This window comes from Leucoraja erinacea, chromosome 32 (assembly GCF_028641065.1).
Source record: "Leucoraja erinacea ecotype New England chromosome 32, Leri_hhj_1, whole genome shotgun sequence".
Classification (NCBI taxonomy): domain Eukaryota; kingdom Metazoa; phylum Chordata; class Chondrichthyes; order Rajiformes; family Rajidae; genus Leucoraja; species Leucoraja erinaceus.
The window spans coordinates 25,096,015-25,114,532 of NC_073408.1; the positions used below are offsets into that span (position 1 = coordinate 25,096,015).

The 18,518-nt window shown below is 45.7% G+C and overlaps 1 protein-coding gene across 4 annotated transcripts in view; it reads right to left on the minus strand.

The window, feature by feature from the left end:
• Positions 1 to 18,518, minus strand: part of LOC129712461 (rho GTPase-activating protein 32-like) — a 570,135-nt gene that overhangs the window by 404,821 nt on the left and 146,796 nt on the right. For 3 of the 4 annotated variants that reach the window (XM_055660920.1, XM_055660918.1, XM_055660917.1), the window contains one exon: positions 18,110 to 18,175. The exons of the other annotated variant lie outside the window; for it this stretch is intronic. In XM_055660920.1, coding sequence (XP_055516895.1) covers positions 18,110 to 18,156 — 47 coding nt within the window. In that variant the 5' untranslated portion in view covers positions 18,157 to 18,175. The remainder of the gene's footprint in view (positions 1 to 18,109; positions 18,176 to 18,518) is intronic. 4 annotated transcript variants of the gene reach the window in all.

An 18,518-nucleotide genomic window follows, 5' to 3' on the forward strand; every position in this document is an offset into this window, starting at 1 on the left:
CTCAAGGCTGTGAATGGTAATTTCAGCTCAATCCAGCGCTAAATGCAGCTCAACTGCCTATCTCGCCTACAGCCCTGTGTCAATGGCTGTTGGTTAACCTGGCGGTATAGGCAGAGTGAGCTGGGTTTTGCGCTGGCTGTGGGCCTGGGCGTACCGCGCCCGTCTGACTCCCGACGTCTCTGGCTATCCCTGGGCATGGGGGGGGGGGGGAGGTGGGAGGCACCTCCCTCCTCCAAGGGTCTGTTTTGGCGGAGTGGCAGCAGCTGCCGCTAACAGGCCAGGCGGGGTGGGGATGCAGGAGGAGGAGGAGATGTAGCCGTCGTCGCCGTCGTCGCCGCAGCCGCTGCCCGTCATTCGCTCCGACCCTCCGTCACGCCACACTTAGCATCTTTCCCACAACCGTCGCCGACACAAAACGTCATGTTCCTTTTCTCCAGAGATGCTGCCGGACCCACGGTTACTCCAGTTTTTTTGTGTCTTATCTTCGGTATAAACCAAGTATAAACCGGGCAAAATGACTCGCCGTTTAGGTTGCCCGGCGGCACTTTTAGTGGTCATTGGCACCCGGGCAACTGTGAATTTCGAGCCCTGTTTATGTATATATCAATTTGCAATACTCAAAAGATGATACCGTGCATTACAAGCTGTTTACGGTTTGACCACTACATATCACGTTTGCCCACCTTTATGAACCCAAGAACAAACATTTTATTTATTTCCATTTCAACAACTCAAACTTTAATCAAATTCTGTGGTGTAACAATTAGTGCTGCTGTTGCACAGTTCTGGTGAGCTAAATTTGAATCTAACATCGGGTACTGCGCAGAGTCTGCACTTTCTCGCTACCTGCACGTGTTTCCCCGAGTACAGTTACCTCCCACCTCCCTGAGTAATGTTGGGAGGTTATCTGGTCCTACTGAAGGTTGACGGTATCACGGTGATGTTAATGGGAACGAGACAAAATATAGGTTAAGGAAAAGAGGGGAGAATAGGACTGATGGGAGTGCTCCAAGCTGTCATAAACACAATGACTTCTTTCTGTCATCAGAAAATGAAATATGATAGCTTAGTGTAAGTGTTATTTGCAATCATGACATCTGATTATAAATATCAATAGAGAACAGACCAACTGCCCATAAACACAGAGCAGTCTGAATAATTTGCTAACCAGATCACATTAGCCTTCCTCAGTGTAGAATGTGTGCAATATTAATGAGGTTTCAACATATCCATTTCAGTCCCACAATGAAACAGCTCCCTGCACCCATCAAAACGTTTAAACATTTACTCAGACATCAGATCTAACCAACATATTTCACTATCATGAATACATTTCTTTACTTCTGTCCAAAAGCTGGAACTTGTTACTTTACGAACCCAAACCTTCATTTAGATCTCTTCCTCTATTATTAAACACATCTATACAACTAGCAAAAAAATATGAAGTTCCGGTTTATATTTTCTAAAATGCTCCGTTACAATTCTAATTATTGGAAGTCTTCACTGTTTACTTTTAGTCACTTAACTAAAAGTAAAATAAAATAATAAAACAACAATAATAATAAAAAGGCAAATTAACTTGCAATTTACTGCTACCAGATTAAGTGTACCGACTTTAGCAGCGTAGAAGTGCCAAGAGCTGCAGGTATATTTTATACTCCGTTCACTGTACACCGTAAGTTAGTCATAACCTCTTGCAGTGAATGGACGTTGGCGTAGCGGTAAAGTTGCTGCCTTACAGCGCCAGAGACCCGGGTTCAATCCTGACTACGGGTGCTCTCTACATGGAGTTTATACATTCTCCCCGTGACCACGTGGGTTTTCTCCGGGTGCTCTGGTTTCCTTCCACACTCTAAAGACATACTGGTTTGTAAATTGTCCCATGTATGTAGGATAATATTAGTGTGCGGGGATCGCTGGTCAGCGCGGACTCGATAGGCAGATGAGTCTGTTTTCGCGCGGTATCTCTAAACTGAACTACTAACCTGCTAATCCATGCTGCTAATGGAACTTAAAAATATTAACAACTATTTTTATCATTATATTCACAACATTCCGAATATAATAACCATCTTCTTCCTATCCAATATACACAGTACCTGACGTTAGATCCAATAAACACATGTTGATCATTTGTCAATGACTTATCATAGTCTTAACTCTGTATCTTGTACAACCAACTGCAATGTAGCAAATCCCAGGGTTATTGGCTGCCTCATTGCAGCAGTTGAATTGTTTAATGCCATGAGAATATTTTGTTGAGAACCTCTTCCAGACGGTGTACGAGTACATTTTCATTCCACACCATCCACGATGGAATTGTTTGCTGCAAGAAATACACACAATTCGTAGAAGGATATCTTTACCCACCCAGCCATTTAAACCAAAGATGACTTTGTACATCCACAAATTTCCATTCACCTTTTCCGTTTCCAAGAGGAAAATGCATGCTGGCAACAGACAAGTCCTTCAAAGATTCAGATTCATAATTTTAACTGCCAACATACACCAATTCGTTATTAATATAAAAATCAGGGTTTATGTACATCCATATGGATATTACTGCACTGAACAGCATTGGAGGTGACTGCAACAGCTGCGAGCAGCCTCCGCAAAAGCCACACACTCCACTCATGGTTTCACCAGCCCCCACTTCCTGATGCTGCAAGAGCCTGTTCCCACAGTTATGTGAATATTTATTTTCATTCCACAAGCCTGTTTGTCGGGAACTCTGCACACTTAATGGATATAAACCATTAAAGTAGCACACTAACCCTTTCTATTGTAGCGTATTCCCTCTCACAGTAGCCATGCTATGGCACTTAATATCAACAGTATTAAAATAACTTCAGCTGTATAAATTCAGTATGACTAAGTTCAAATGCTAAATGGTAACTTGGTATCAGAAATATAAACATTCTAATCTAACAAACTCCAAAACACATTTACAGAACCAAAGAGTTGCTAAAATACCAGATAAACTAAACAGATATCACAAATGTAAACAGCTCAAAGGTTTCTATGTTTAAGAAGGAACTGCAGATGCTGGAAAATCAAAGGTAGACAAAAATGCTGGAGAAATTCAGCGGGTGAGGTAGCATCTATGGGTGCTGAAGGGTTTCGACCCGAAACGTTGCCTATTCCCTTCCCTCCATAGAAGCTGCCTTACCCGCTGAGTTTCTCCAGCATTTTTGTCTACCAAAAGGTTTCTATCATGTTTCAGTACAATTGTAATGAGCACCATTGGGATTACATACTGCAGCCTCTGGCAATCGGCTGGAGTTCTTCAATTCGTCACAGGGTGGGCTGCTGACAGCAGCTTATCATATGGGACTTCCTGTATACGAGAAGGAAGTTGCCTCACTTGAATGCCATTGATTTTGGATGTCAATAAACCCCATAAAAGCAACAAGGGTCACAGAACACAGAAACAGGCCCTTTGATATGCCACATTAACACTGACGATCAAGTATTTATTTGGGCTAATGCCCTTCTATTCCCCACATATAGCCATCAAGTCTTCCAGGATTCTACCACTCACCTACACACTAGGGACAACACATGACGGTAAATGAACCTGCACACCTTTGGAAGGAGGAAAAACCAGAGGAATCCACGTCGTCTCAAGGAGAACATGTTAACTCCACACAGACAGGGTCTGATGTCAAGATTGAACCTGGATGGCTGGAGCTCTGGTCCTCTGACATCAAAGCGCAAACAGATAGGTTTCTGAAAACATTTAGCTTTTATGTACTTTGTCCAGCAATTATCTGGCTTGGTGCCTTTAGAGGTCAATGGTCATATCGCAGGAATGGGTAAATGGCAGACCATTGACTATTTTTTTTTTCCTTTTTTATTACCATTTCATACAGTGCAAGATTATAGGAGACAGTTTAGGACCTGGAGACTGAACAGCCCAGGATCTTCTGTTGTAGCACTGAAAAAGCTACTTATCTTAACTACTAAACCAGGTTCGCTTCTTAATAAACAGACACCACACAAACTGTTTGGTAGACCAGTTCAAAACTTTACTTAACATCGGCCGATGGAAGGGAGGGAGAACTCCAGTCAAGTGACCAACACAGACACTTGACTGTCCTCAGCCACCTTCTCTGAACAACAGAATTACATTGCTTTAAATAGGTTTTTTGTCCCCTTATCACATTCCACAGACATTAGTCATGGTCAGAAGTACTGGAAAAGGTTTCCACAGAATGCATCACATCAAACCTTTTTTTTACATGGTACAAGATATACTAAAAACATTGTATATCTTCTTTGTCACTTGGTCCCTCATAAACATAGGCCATCTGCTTTATTGCATCCTCCCCCATAAACATTGGTCATTTGGTTTATGGCATCTCACTTTAAAGATTTGACCAGCTATCTCTATAGCTTCTCCTCTGCCTGTCACTTGGGAGACAATGTTATAGGATTTATTACCTCACACACACCCACAACCTAAGGCAAGCCTAATTTGACACTAAATATAAGCTGTAAGCTAGCCCAGAAACCAATTTAATATCTTCTTATATTTTTAACTAAAACTCGGCTTCATCAGCACTACGTAGTACTACCTATAAACCCCACCAATAATCTTCTTTACTACTGGAAATACTGCACTGGTAGCTCCATCAGACAGCCAGCAACAGGCAATTCACAGCTGCCTCACAGCACCAAAGACCCAGGCACGATCCTGATCTTGGGTGCTGTCTATGAGGAGTTTGCACGCTCTGCCGGTGATTGGGCGGGATTCCTCCAAGTGCTCCGGTTTCCTCCAACATCCCTAAGGGTTGCTGATGTAGGTTAATTAGGGCTCTCGCTTAACTTTTTTCCCCTGTTGCCAGCCGGGCAACCTTGGCAGCTTTTTAGGTTGTCAAATGACAGTTTAGGTGGTCATTTAAGACGGCTTGCATGATGCGTGCGATAATGTACTCGGACAAAGTGCGTAGTTACCAGTCGGAATTATACTCAATGAAGCATTCACATATTATTTCTGCTTCAAATAAAGTCACAAACTAAACATTCACCAATCAAGACATGATATATCCCACAATGACATGCAGCAAAATTATAAGACAGTATCTCAACTCTTTTTACACATTGCAATTAATGCAATTTCTATTAGTTCTTTCCACTTCCAAACAAAAATGTGGTTGAATTATTCAGCGTATGATCAACCTGTGTCAATAAATCCTGGACCATGGTAACATATATGTGTACGTATAGTTGAGAATGTTGCTCATTAAATAACTACACTACTGATACTCCTTATTAAGAGCCGTTAAAATGAATTCTGTAATAACGAGTCAACGGTAGCAGTGACAATCGAACACTGCGGTTTTAATGTGTCACGTGTTCACAATTTAATTAATCCATCTTTATAGATTAAAACAAATAATAACATTGGGAATTAAAACACATTTGATTGCATTCCGTTAACAAACATAGTCAATATTCGCTCTGAAGACATTTCCAGGACAATAGGGTGAGGGAAAGGGGGTGTGTGTGAATCAGTGCGGGGTGGATAGGATGAATGAGGGGATCAGTACAGGATGCATGAGGGGATCAGTAAAATATAAATGGGGAGATCACTACAGGACGGATGGGAGGAATGGAGCCGGGTAAATGGAGGGTGGGTCAGTACGGGATGAATACGTAGATTAGTACAGGATGGATGGGGGAATCAGGACAGGATGGAGGAGGTGCAGGATGGATGGGAAAGCGGGTAAGTACAGGGTAAATTGGGGAACCAGTGTAGGATAGAGGGGGGGGGGGGCGGGTATGGCGACAGGAGAATTAATGCGAGGTGGATAGGGTGATCAGCGCAGGATAAATAGATTGGGGGGGGGGGGGGGGGGAGATGAGCACAGGGGATGTCAGTACGGACTGAATGAATAGATCAGGCGGGATGTAGAGGAGGGGGGATCAGTGCGGGATGTAGAGGAGGGTGAGGGGGAGAGAGGGGGGAGGGGGGAGGGGGGGGGGGAGAGGGGGGGGAGGGGGGGAGAGGGGGGGAGGGGGGGGGAGGGGGGGGGGAGGGGGGGGGGAGGGGGGGGGAGAGAGGGGGGGGAGAGAGGGAGAGAGGGAGGGGAGAGAGGGGGGGAGAGGGGGGGGGAGAGGGGGAGAGGGGGAGGGGGGGAGGGGGAGAGGGGGGGAGAGAGGGAGAGAGGGGGAGAGAGGGAGAGAGGGGGGAGGGGGGGGGAGAGGGAGAGAGGGAGAGAGGGAGAGAGGGAGAGGGAGAGAGGGTGGGAGAGAGAGAGAGAAAGAGAGAGAAAGAGAGGGGGGAGAGGGAGAGAGGGGAGAGAGAGGAGAGGGGGAGGAGGAGGGAGAGAGGGGAGAGAGGGGAGAGATGCAATACAGCTGTCAACGCCGCGTTCCTTTCCTCCATACCCTCCGTCACGCCACACCCGCGGAGTTTCTCCAGTTTTTTGTGTCTATCTTCGGTACAAACCAGTATCTGGTTGCCAAGCCGGGCAAAATGACTCAGTGTTTAGTTGCCCGGCGGCGCTTTGAGTGGTCAATGGCACCCGGGCAACCGTTAATTTCGAGCCCTGTTAATTGGCCTCTGCAAATTGTCTTGTTTTTTCTTGTTTCTATTGTAGTATCCAATGAGTAGGAAGGAACTGCAGATGCTGGTTTACACCAAAGATAGAAAAAATGCTGGAGTAACTCGGCGGGACAGGCAGCATCTCTGGATAGAAGGAATGGGTGACGTTTCGAGGCAAGACCTGTCGGAGTCTGAAGAAGGGTCTCAACCCAAAACGTTACGCATTCCTTCAATCCAGAGATGCTGCCTGTCCTGCTGAGTGACTCCAGCATTTTGTGTCTATCTTATGTATCTAATCACCTTTGCATCACTTGATCGGTCAATATTTACTGCCCATCTGTAAGTGCCAAAAGGTGATTTTGAAGAGGTGAACTACGTGCTGAACGCGAGGTGGTGGTGCTCCCATGCAGCTCCTGCCCTGTCCACCTTGCCACAGCAATTAGGATCAGCCAAGACTGGCCATTACAATTGCTAAATAGTACACAATGCAGTCATAGTAGACCAGTAGTGGACAGAATGAACGTTTAAGGTGGTGGCAGGTGCCAGTCAAGCGGGCTACTTTGGCCAGAATGGTATTGGACGAGTCGCTTTCAGTATTCCTTCCCCCTCCTGATATGTGCTTTATAAACAGCTGGTGCCAGAAGAACACCAGCACCCCTGTGTTTGGTACAGCTAAGGGAAAGATACAGAGCGCAGAACAAAGTCCTCAGCATTGTAGCGCAATAATTTCAGAGACAAATTTCAATGTCCACGTGAGGTAGAATCAAACAGTACCCTAGCTTATGGAATGACCATTTAGAAGCCTGACAACAGAGGGAAAAAAGCTGTTCCCGAGTCTGATGGTGCGCATTTTCAAGCTTCTGCATCTTCTGCCTGCTGGGAGCATGGAGGAGGAAAAATGACCAGGGTGGGACTAGTCTTTGATTTTGTTGGTTTCGGTCCCAAGGCAGAGTGATGCGTAGGTGGAGACAATGGTGCGAGTCTGATGCGTGTGATGGACTGGACCACATCCATAACTCCATAGTTTCATATGGTCTTGGGAGGAGGTTTTCCCAACCAAGCTGTGATGCAACCCATCAATATGCTTTCAATGGTGCATCTGTAGAAGTTTGGAAGAGTTGTTGAAGAGATGCTGAATTTCCTCAGTCTGCTGTGGAAGTAGACGGGTTGATGTGTGTAGGGAGGAACTGTAGATGGTGGTTTAAACCGAAGAAAAGACACAAAAAGCTGGTGAAACTCAGGATGTCAGACGGCATCTCTGGAGAAATGAAATAGGTGACGTTTTGGGTCGAGACCCTTCTTCAGACTGAGAGTCACAGGAAAGGGAAACGAGAGATATGGCAGGGATATAGAAAGATATAGAACAAATGAATGAAAGATATGCAAAAACTAACGATGATAAAGGAAAGAGGCCATTGCTAACTGTGGGTTTGGTGAAAACGAGTTACAGACAATGAGACTAAACAAGAAACTAGTAAAATTACATGGGTGGGGGAGGGACAGAGAGAGGGGATGCACAGATTCCTTGAAGGTATAGAAATCAATATTCATACCACTAGGTTGTAAGCTGCCCAAGTGAAATAAGAGTGTCTTCTTGGCATTACTTCAATGCGGTTGATTAGCCTATGCCTTTGCAAATAAAAATTTATTTATCATTAAATGATTTCAAATAACTTCCCTATTAAGGATACAGGGTTTATTGCTTTGTGGGTCTCTCACCAAATTACTAGAATCTATCCTTCAACCACATGCCTCCCACTTCACTACTGGTGTTACTATTTGCCTGCCAGCTGCTGCCCATGTTGCAATAGTTGGCTCCAGATAATCCACATCAACTAAGAATTGCTTGTGGTTGATATCCAATCCATTTCAGGGCTTCTTCACTTAAAGTTATGATCCTTTGACCAGCCTTGCCACTCCCAATGGTGAGCAATGTGTCAGACAAAGGCACATAATGACTGGTACAGGTGCACAACCTTTTATCCAAAAGCCTTGGGACCGGACACTTGTCGGATTTCGGACATTTTCGGATTTCAGAATGGAAGATTTTTAGCGTAGATTAGGTAGGTAGCGCGGGCGGCTTGAAAAGTCTGGAGCTGCTGCCTCCTCCCGGGTGACCGGGAGACTCATTGCATAAATGTTAGTCAGTTAGTTTGGAGGGATTTTATATGGTGGTGGTGGAGTCGGGGTGAAGGGGGAAACTTTAATTCTTAGTCCCCTACCTGGTCAGCGACTCCCAACCTCGCGGAGCTGGGGGCTCCGTCCGGCCGCGGGCGGCGCCGGTTGGAGCTCCAACCCCGGCAACTCTACCCCTGGCTGCGCGGCTCCAAATCCAGCGACGCTCCGCGATGTTGTGTGTCGGCGGCCACAGCGCTCCGGAGCTTGCCGCACGGCGACCCGGTAAGGCATTGCCCGCTCCCCGCTGGTTTCCCAGCGCTGCGACGCTGCCGACTCCCGACATTTGCGGAGCTGGGGCGTCCGGCCGCGGGCCGCGCTGGATTTGGAGCGCCTCGCAGCCAGGGGTAGAGTTGCCGGGGTCGGAGCTACAACTGGCGCCGCCCGCAGCCCCAACGGCCACAGTGCTGCGGAGCTTACTGCACGGCGACCCGGTAAGGCATTGACCGCTCCCCGCCTCTCCGACCAGGTAGGGGACTAAGAATTAAAGTTTACCCCTTCACCCCCCTTCACATAAAAGCCCTCCAAACTAACTGACTAACATTTAAGCAATGATTTACAGATGTTTAAGCGTCTCCCGGTCTCCAGGGAGGAGGCAGCCGCTACAGTAGTACAGACCTGGGTTGACCGTGGGTCGTTTTGGGTCAAGTTTGGCGCCAAACGCGAGCTTTGGTGCGCAGACGACATCTGGAAAAAATGGCCGGTTTTCGGAGCTTTTCGGTTTCTGGAACACCGGATAAAAGGTTGTGCACCTGTACTAAAGAAAAACATTAGGGCAATTGGTTCACTTTTGTCTGCACTATCGTATGGTTTCATTTATAAATTCTTCAGAATATTTATTCTGAGACGCCTAGTGATCAAACAGATGTTGTGATGATCCACCACAGGAGGGAAGGTACGGGGTGGAGCTATTGCTAACTGGGAGTTTAATTTACTTATGTTACATTTGGATGAACTCTGAAATCACAAACTAGTCAGCAAGGGAAGACTAATTAATGATCACACTGTAAAAATTCCCCAGGAACATACCATTCGAATTTCAAATTCTGTTTGAGTGTAGCAAACTTGACCTTTAGACTTTACATAGAAACAGAGAAAATAGGTGCAGGAGAAGGCCATTCGGCCCTTCGAGCCTGCACCGCCATTCAATATGATCATGGCTGATCATCCAACTCAGTATCCTGTACCTACCTTCTCTCCATACCCCCTGATCCCTTTAGCCAAAAGGGCCACATCTAACTCCCTCTTAAATATAGCCAATGAACTGGCCTCAACTACCTTCTGTGGCAGAGGGTTCCAGAGCTTCACCACTCTCTGTGTGAAAAATGTTTTTCTCATCTCGGTCCTAAAGGATTTCCCATTTATCCTTAAACTGTGACCCCTTGTCCTGGACTTCCCCAATATTGGAAACAATCTTCCTGCATCTAGCCTGTCCAACCCCTTAAGAATTTTGTAAGTTTCTATAAGATCCCCGCTCAATCTTCTAAAATCTAGCGAGTACAAGCCGAGTCTATCCAGTCTTTCTTCATATGAAAGTCCTGACATCGCAGGAATCAGTCTGGTGAACCTTCTCTGTACTCCCTCTATGACAAGAATGTCTTTCCTCAGATTTGGAGACCAAAACAGTACACAATACTCCAGGTGTGGTCTCACCAATACCCTGTACAACTGCAGTAGAACCTCCCTGCTCCTATACTCAAATCCTTTTGCTATGAATGCTAACATACCATTCGCTTTCTTCACTGCCTGCTGCACCTGCATGCCTACTTTCAATTCTTGTTCAATACGTACCAGGGGAACAATCCTTGTTCAATACGTACCAGGGCCTCATCCCCGACCTCTACCTTCGTTACATTGACGACTGCTTTGGGGCCACCTCCTGCACCTACACACAACTGACTGACTTCATCCACTTCACCACCAACTTCCATCCGGCACTCCAATACACCTGGACCATTTCCGACACTTCCCTACCATTTCTTGACCTCACCATCTCCATCGCAGGGGACAGACTTCTGACCGACATACACTACAAACCAACTGACTCACATGGCTATCTGGATTACACGTCTTCCCACCCTGCCCCCTGTAACGATTCCATCCCCTACTCCCAATTCCTCCGCGTACGCCGCAACTCCCTTGTCAATTCTTCCCTTCCCTCCCGTTTCACCCCCTCCCCGGGCACTTTCCGTTGCAACCGCAAGAAATGCAACACCTGTCACTTCACCTCCCCCCTCGACTCCATTCAAGGTCCCAAGCAGTCGTTCCAGGTGCGACAAAGGTTCACCTGTATCTCCTCCAACCTCATCTACTGCATCCGCTGCTCTAGATGTCAGCTGATTTACATCGGGGAGACTAAGCGGATGTTGGGCGATCCTTTCGCCGAACACCTCCGCTCAGTCCGCAATAGCCTACCTGAACTCCCGGTGGCTCAGCACTTCAACTCCCCCTCCCATTCGCAATCAGACCTCTCTGTCCTGGGTCTCCTCCATTGCCAGAGTGAGCAACAACGGAAACTGGAGGAACAGCACCTCATATTCCGCCTGGGCAGCTTGCGTCGTGATGGCATGAACGTTGAATTCTCCCAATTTTGCTGGTCCTTGCTGTCTCCTCCCCTTCCTTAACCCTCGAGTTGTCTCCTCCCTCCCATCCCCCCCCCCCCCCCCCCACCCTCGGGCTCCTCCTCCTCCCTTTTTCCTTCCTTCTCCCCCCCACCCCCATCAGTCTCCAGAAGGGTTTCGGCCCGAAACGTCGCCTATTTCCTTCGCTCCATTGATGCTGCTGCACCCGCAGAGTTTCTCCAGCAATTTTGTGTACCCTGCCTACTTTCAATGACTGATGTACCATGACACCCAGGTCTCGTTGCATCTCCCCTTTTCCTAATCGGCCACCATTTAGATAATAGTCTACTTTCCTATTTTTGCCACCAAAGTGGATAAGCTCACATTTATCCACATTATACTGCATCTGCCATGCATTTGCCCACTCACCCAGCCTATCCAAGTCACCTTGCAGCCTCCTAGCATCCTCCTCACAGCTAACACTGCCCCCCAGCTTCGTGTCATCCGCAAACTTGGAGATGTTGCATTCAATTCCCTCGTCCAAATCATTAATATATATGGTAAATAGCTGGGGTCCCAGCACTGAGCCTTGCGGTACCCCACTAGTCACTCCCTGCCATTGTGAAAAGGACCCGTTTACTCCTACACTTTGCTTCCTGTTTGCTAGCCAGTTCTCTATCCACATCAATACTGAACCCCCAATACCATGTGATTTAAGTTTGTATACCAATCTCTTATGTGGGACCTTGTCGAAAGCCTTCTGAAAGCTCAGATATAACACATCTACTGGTTCTCCCTTATGCACTCTACTAGTTACATCCTCGAAAAATTCTATAAGATTCGTCAGACATGATTTACCTTTCGTAAATCCATGCTGACTTTGTCCAATGATTTCACCACTTTCCAAATGTGCTGCTATCCCATCTTTAATAACTGACTCTAGCAGTTTCCCCACTACCGATGTTAGACAAACTGGTCTGTAATTCCCCGTTTTCTCTCTCGCTCCCTTTTTAAAAAGTGGGGTTACATTAGCTACCCTCCAATCTTCAGGAACTACTCCAGAATCTAAAGAGTTTTGAACAATTATCACTAATGCATCCACTATTTCTGGGGCTACTTCCTTAAGTACTCTGGGATGCAGCCTATCCGGCCCTGGGCATTTATCGGCCTTTAATCCATTCAATTTACCTAACACCACTTCCCGGCTAACCTGGATTTCACTCTGTTCCTCCATCTCATTTGACCCGCGGTCCCCTGCTATTTCCTACAGATTATTTATGTCTTCCTTAGTGAAGACGGAACCAAAGTAGTTATTCAATTGGTCTGCCATGTCCTTGTTCCCCATGATCAATTCACCTGTTTCTGACTGCAAGGGACCTACATTTGTTTTAACTAATCTCTTTCTCTTCACATATCTATAAAAAATTTTACAGTCAGTTTTTATGTTCCCTGCCAGTTTTCTTTCATAATCTATTTTCCCTTTCCTAATTAAGCCCTTTGTCCTCCTCTGCTGGACTGAATTTCTCCCAGTCCTCTGGTAGGCTACTTTTTCTGGCTAATTTGTACGCTTCATCTTTTGTTTTGATACCATCCCTGATTTCCCTTGTTATCCACGGATGCACTACCTTCCCTGATGTATTATTTTGCCAAACGGGGATGAACAATTGTTGTAGTTCATCCATGCAGTCTTTAAATGCCTTCCATTGCATATTCACCGTCAACCCTTTAAGAATCAATTGCCAGTCAATCTTGGCCAATTCATGTCTCATACCCTCAAAGTTACCTTTCTTTAAATTCAGAACCCTTGTTTCTGAATTAACAATGTCACTCTCCATCCTAATGAAGAACTCAACCATATGATGGTCACTCTTGCCCAAGGGGCCATGCACAACAAAACTGCTAACTAACCCTTCCTCATTACTCAATACCCAGTCTAGAATAGCCTGCTCTCTCGTTGGTTCCTCTACATGTTGGTTTAGAAAACTATCCCACATACATTCCAAGAAATCCTCTTCCTCAGCACCCCTGCCAATTTGATTCACCCAATCTATATGTAGATTGAAGTCACCCATTATAACTGTTTTACCTTGATTGCACGCATTTCTAATTTCCTGTTTGATGCCATCCCCAACTCCACTACTACTGTTAGGTGGCCTGTACACAACACCCACAAGCGTTTTCTGGCCTTTAGAGTTTCGCAGCTCTACCCATATCGATTCCACATCCTCCAAGCTAATGTCCTTCCTTTCCATTGCGTTAGTCTCCTCTCTAACCAGCAACGCTACCCCACCTCCTTTTTCTTTCTGTCTATCCCTCCTGAATATTGAATATCCCTGGATGTTGAGCTCCCAGCCTGGGTAACCCTGGAGCAATGTCTCCGTGATCCCAACTATATCATAATCATTAATAGCTATCTGCACATTCAACTCATCCACCTTATTACGAATGCTCCTTGCATTGAGACACAAAGCCTTCAGGCTTGTTTTTACACCCCTTATACAATTATGTTGGAAAGTTGCCCTTTTTGATTTTTGCCCTGGATTTGTCTTCCTGCCACTTTTACTTTTCACCTTGCTACCTATTGCTTCTACCCTCATTTTACACCCCTCTGTCTTTCTGCTCACGCATTTAAGAACCCACCACCTCTTATTCTGTTTATTATTTTCTTCTTTCCCCCCTACATGTTGGGTCTGCGTGCTTCCCTTCTCTGCCTCCTGCCTCACACACTGTCTACTAGCTTTCTCTATTTGAGTCCCTCCCCCCAACCGTTCTAGTTTAAAGTCTCCGCAGTAGCCTTTGCATGGGATACTGCACGGAAACCGGCCCTTCGGCTCAGCGAGTCTGTGCCGTACACTAGTACTGTCCTACACACATGGGACAATTTACAATTTTACCGAAGCAAATGAACCTACAAACCTGTACATCTTTGGAGTGGGAAAGGAAACCGAAGCACTCGGAAAAAATGCATGCGGTCACAGGGAAAAGGTACAAATTCCGTTCGGACAGCATGCGTAGACAGGATTAAACCCGGGTCTGGCGCTGTAAGGCGCCAACTCTACCGTTGCGCCACTGTACCGGCCTGACAATTCTATTCTTCATGTAAATGAAGGCAACTACAATTGTATGAAGATAGAGTTGGCAAAACGGAACTGGGAAGAGGGATTACAGGGTCAGATAGCAGATCAACATTTATGGACATATTTTGTAAATCTAAATCTGGTGATTTTGGATTTTGGACTCGTGTTCCCCCACACAATCTAAGAGAAAACCGCTGGCTTGCATAAGCATGCCTTCTGTGCATTGACCACTATGGGAGGAGGAGGTGGTATGCATCAAGAGTACTGCAAATTCTTGATAAAGATTCACGACCCAAAGCATCAACCATCCCTTGGCCTCCACAGATGCTGCTCAACTCACCGAGTTCCTCGAGTCTTTTGGGTTTTTTTTTTCTTTATTTCTTTACTCAGGACCTCTTGGACAAAACACCTTTTGCAAAGATTTAAGGTGGATTAAGCTAAATGGCCCCTTGAGCCTGTTCTGCAATTCAATTGAATTATGACAGTGGAATAAAGATAGTACAATTAAACAGTGTTTTGCTGAAGCTACAACTGGCATAGTCTGCCTTAAGGGCCGTCACGGAGTGTGGAGTGATGTGGAGGAGTGTGGACTTCGTCCTATACGAAATCTTCGCACGCCACCGGCCTGTCACGTAACTGACAGCCAAAGTGGGACAGACCCAAGACCCTTGTGCGGCGCAAGTCTCACCCCCAACAGCAGCAGAAGCAGGCAAACGATCGCCGAGCTCGGCCTGGGGCTCACAGCCGTTGCAGATCCGGATCCACCCCCATTTCCCCTTCCAGAGCGGGGCCAAGACGATTGGACCTAAGACACAAAATGCTGGAATAACTCAGTGGGACTGGCAGCATCTCTGGAGAGAAGCAATGGGAGACGTTTCAGGTCGAGACCCTTCTTCAGACTGAAGAAGAGTCTCGACTCGAAACATCATCCATTCCTTCTCTCCAGAGATGCTGCCGGTCCCGCTGAATTACTCCTGCATTTTATGTCTATCTTCAAATGACGTCACGGGCTCCAGACGGCTATGCGGACACATGATGACGCGCGCTACCGTCACGCGGCAGTCACTACCGGCCTGTCGCGTAAATGACGGCCAAGTGGGACAGGCCCTTTAGAATCCCTATCCAAAATTAAATATGTTTGATATTGAGCAAGTGCAGCAAAGATTCACCAGACTACTTTGTGGGATAGCAGGTATGCAGGACTATGGGGTCCAGAAGGATGAGTAAATCTCAAAATGAGGGCCAGGTACTTCAGGATTGAAATGAGAAAAAAAAATTCTTCAGGGGATGAACCTCTGGGATTCTTTTCAGATGACACTGATTGCATTCAAAACGGAGATGGGTAGATTTCTGGATGTTGCACGTCAGGGACATGGACATATTGGTGCCCGAGGTGGAAGATCAGCCATAATCCAATTATGCTAATAATAATTGTGCATAATAATCCAGGGATGTTTGAGGGGCCAAACCGCCACTCCTGCTCCTATTTCTTATGTTTTTGTATTCCTGCAAATGGCAAGGGTTACACCCCGAAGATGGCACGATTGTGCAATGTGCAGCTCCCTTCCTTATGAACACTCCACGTTCCTTCAGTATTAACGATGTAGAGAAGGCATGCTAATATCACGTATATGAAATGCACACAGAAGACAATGGACACAGCCATTTTAGTCAGTAGCAACAGTTCAGTGTGCTGCGGTGTTTAAATCAAGGCTGCTATAGAACAAAGTGCACCAGACATTAACCTTCATGACTTTCTGCCTGTGGTCACTACAATCTGGAAGATTAGGAGTTGAATTTGTTTGGTTCCATATTTGGTCACATTCAGTGTGTACAATCATTAGCACCCTGCAGTTCCAAAGAAATAAACAAATGTACATCTGGGAGAGATTCTTGTTCTTGGGAATTGGCAATGTTTTGGACTCCTATGCTATCAAATCTGCACAATCTCTACTGTTCAGTGCCTCAAAACCTTCAAACAACAATGTCCTGCAAACTTTGTAAATGTTGCATATCTCTCCAGTGCTGGCCTAGGAGGGGTCAGATCTTTAAGTTCTTTGACGTGGTTCAATGGTGCTTTATCATTGCATGTATAGATGTAGCGTGAAATACTTTTGTTGCAGTTTAGTAAAGTATTGCCATGCCCAAGCATAATCCCCAATTAGTACAGAGAAATAGTCCACTGCATGAAATAGACCGCACGCAAGAGTTGCCACATTTTTGGTGCTATTTTCAAAGTCCTGTCTGCTGGTGCGGCGCCTGATCCGGGCGAGCCCCAGGCTACTGCAGGGCCTCCATCCAGATTGTCCATCCAGATTGTCCATCTTCCCTCACCCGGCCACTTCAGCCTTTGTGCCCTGGGAGTGTCTCCCCTAGCCGACCGTGAGGACGCAGAATGTAAGATGCCAGTTCACTCTTAACGGTCCTACTCTTGCGTCTGCCGTCACCATCTCCCTCTATACGCCGGTCCTGCCTCCGGCTGCACGGCTCACTATTACCCCTTGCGGGGGACGGCACCGTTTACAGGCACATTTAGTTCTCATCTAAATGATACTGCAATTACAGAAGCAGCGTGTAATATTCATGGACTACACACTAGGATTTTCAGGTCAGAAACTTGTTCAACAAACATCTTAAAAATCCTCAGCACAAAACCCTTTAATTCCTCCTCCAACAACTGGTCCTGACCTGCACACACTCTACTCATTTCTTTAATCGTGTTCTGAATGGTCCAAGGAAATAAATAAGCATACATCAGAAATTCTTGTTCTCAGGAATTGGCAAAATGTTCTTCACCTGTTCCTATAAACACTGCCTGCTGGCTTCTGAAATTTGAAGCAATGAAGTAATGTATCAAACTGGACAGAAAAAAATAGCACTACACCTCCAAGTAATAGATAATCTTCTTTGTATTGCACTTGAGGGACTCTCGAATACACGAGAAGTTTTGAGTATTTTGGCTGAATCACTGTGCTCCAAAACGATAATGCTATGGTCAAAGCAACATTTGTGAAAGCACGATGAGTTTTCTCTGCCAAATCCACTTATATATCCACTCATGTAGGTCGAATGTGGGAAATTCCAGAGGTGTGAGTGTGCTACGGTTGACAATTCGAAGGGAACGTGTATACAAGGAACTGCAGATGTTGGAATCTTGAACAAGACAAAATGCTAGAGGAAATCAGTAGGTCAAGCAGCATCTATGGAGGGAATGGAGAGGTGCGCTTCAGGTCGGACCCTTCTTCAGACAGATTCAGACCAAGAGAAAAAGATACATTGGAGCCTAATCTTGCACCAATTTTGTGGAAGTCATACTTCTATGAATGGGATGTCTGCGAATTCTGTCCATAGCAAACTTTTGGTCTCCTTTGGACTGTGTCATCAGTACAATCTAGGGTTCTGTTTTCTGTGCATTTGCCCAAAATATATGATTCCAGTGATTTTCAATAGTTGCTGAATGTGCTCCAAAAGTCTTTATCCTTCACAAGGTTCCTGGAGTAGTTTTCCAACCTTTCCCCCGTAAGTGCAGAAATCCAGGTAAACAACTCAAAAAATCCTCTACAGCATTACTCAGTGAAATTCTCCCTCGAACTCCTTCTGCAATCTATGCCTGTATTCTCTGGCCTCTGCACCCCTTATTCAACAATGATTCGTATTGTGGGATTATTTTTCTCTTTTCTTACATTCGTATAGCCCTTTGAAGAAATTGCCTTTGTAAACTCGGCCAGTCAGGGAATTACACTAACCTTACAAAGTCATCTGAAGCCCTATCAATGCCAGAAGCTCCCTCCATGTCACACTGCAGTAACAACCTAAAGAATAAAAGAGAGAGCACCATTAGTTATATAGAATAGCAATACTATATTATAAAGCAGTATTAAAAATGTTTGATAAAGCTGAGATGCATGTCAAGATTCAGACCAGCAAAGTGATTATTTTTGTATCAGCTCCAAGGCATTCAGGGCCATGTTTTGCAAAACCTTCAGATGTCATAGTTAATAAAACACTAAATTAAACTCTGTAGGGCTGAAACATTGCTGGCTATATAATAGAGCAAAAACTGCTCACTGTATAATCAGTTTGGCCATTCTGAAGTTTCAATTAAAACGCTCTGATGGTCAAATGTCAATTTTGGTCAGTGAGCCAGTGACTTGG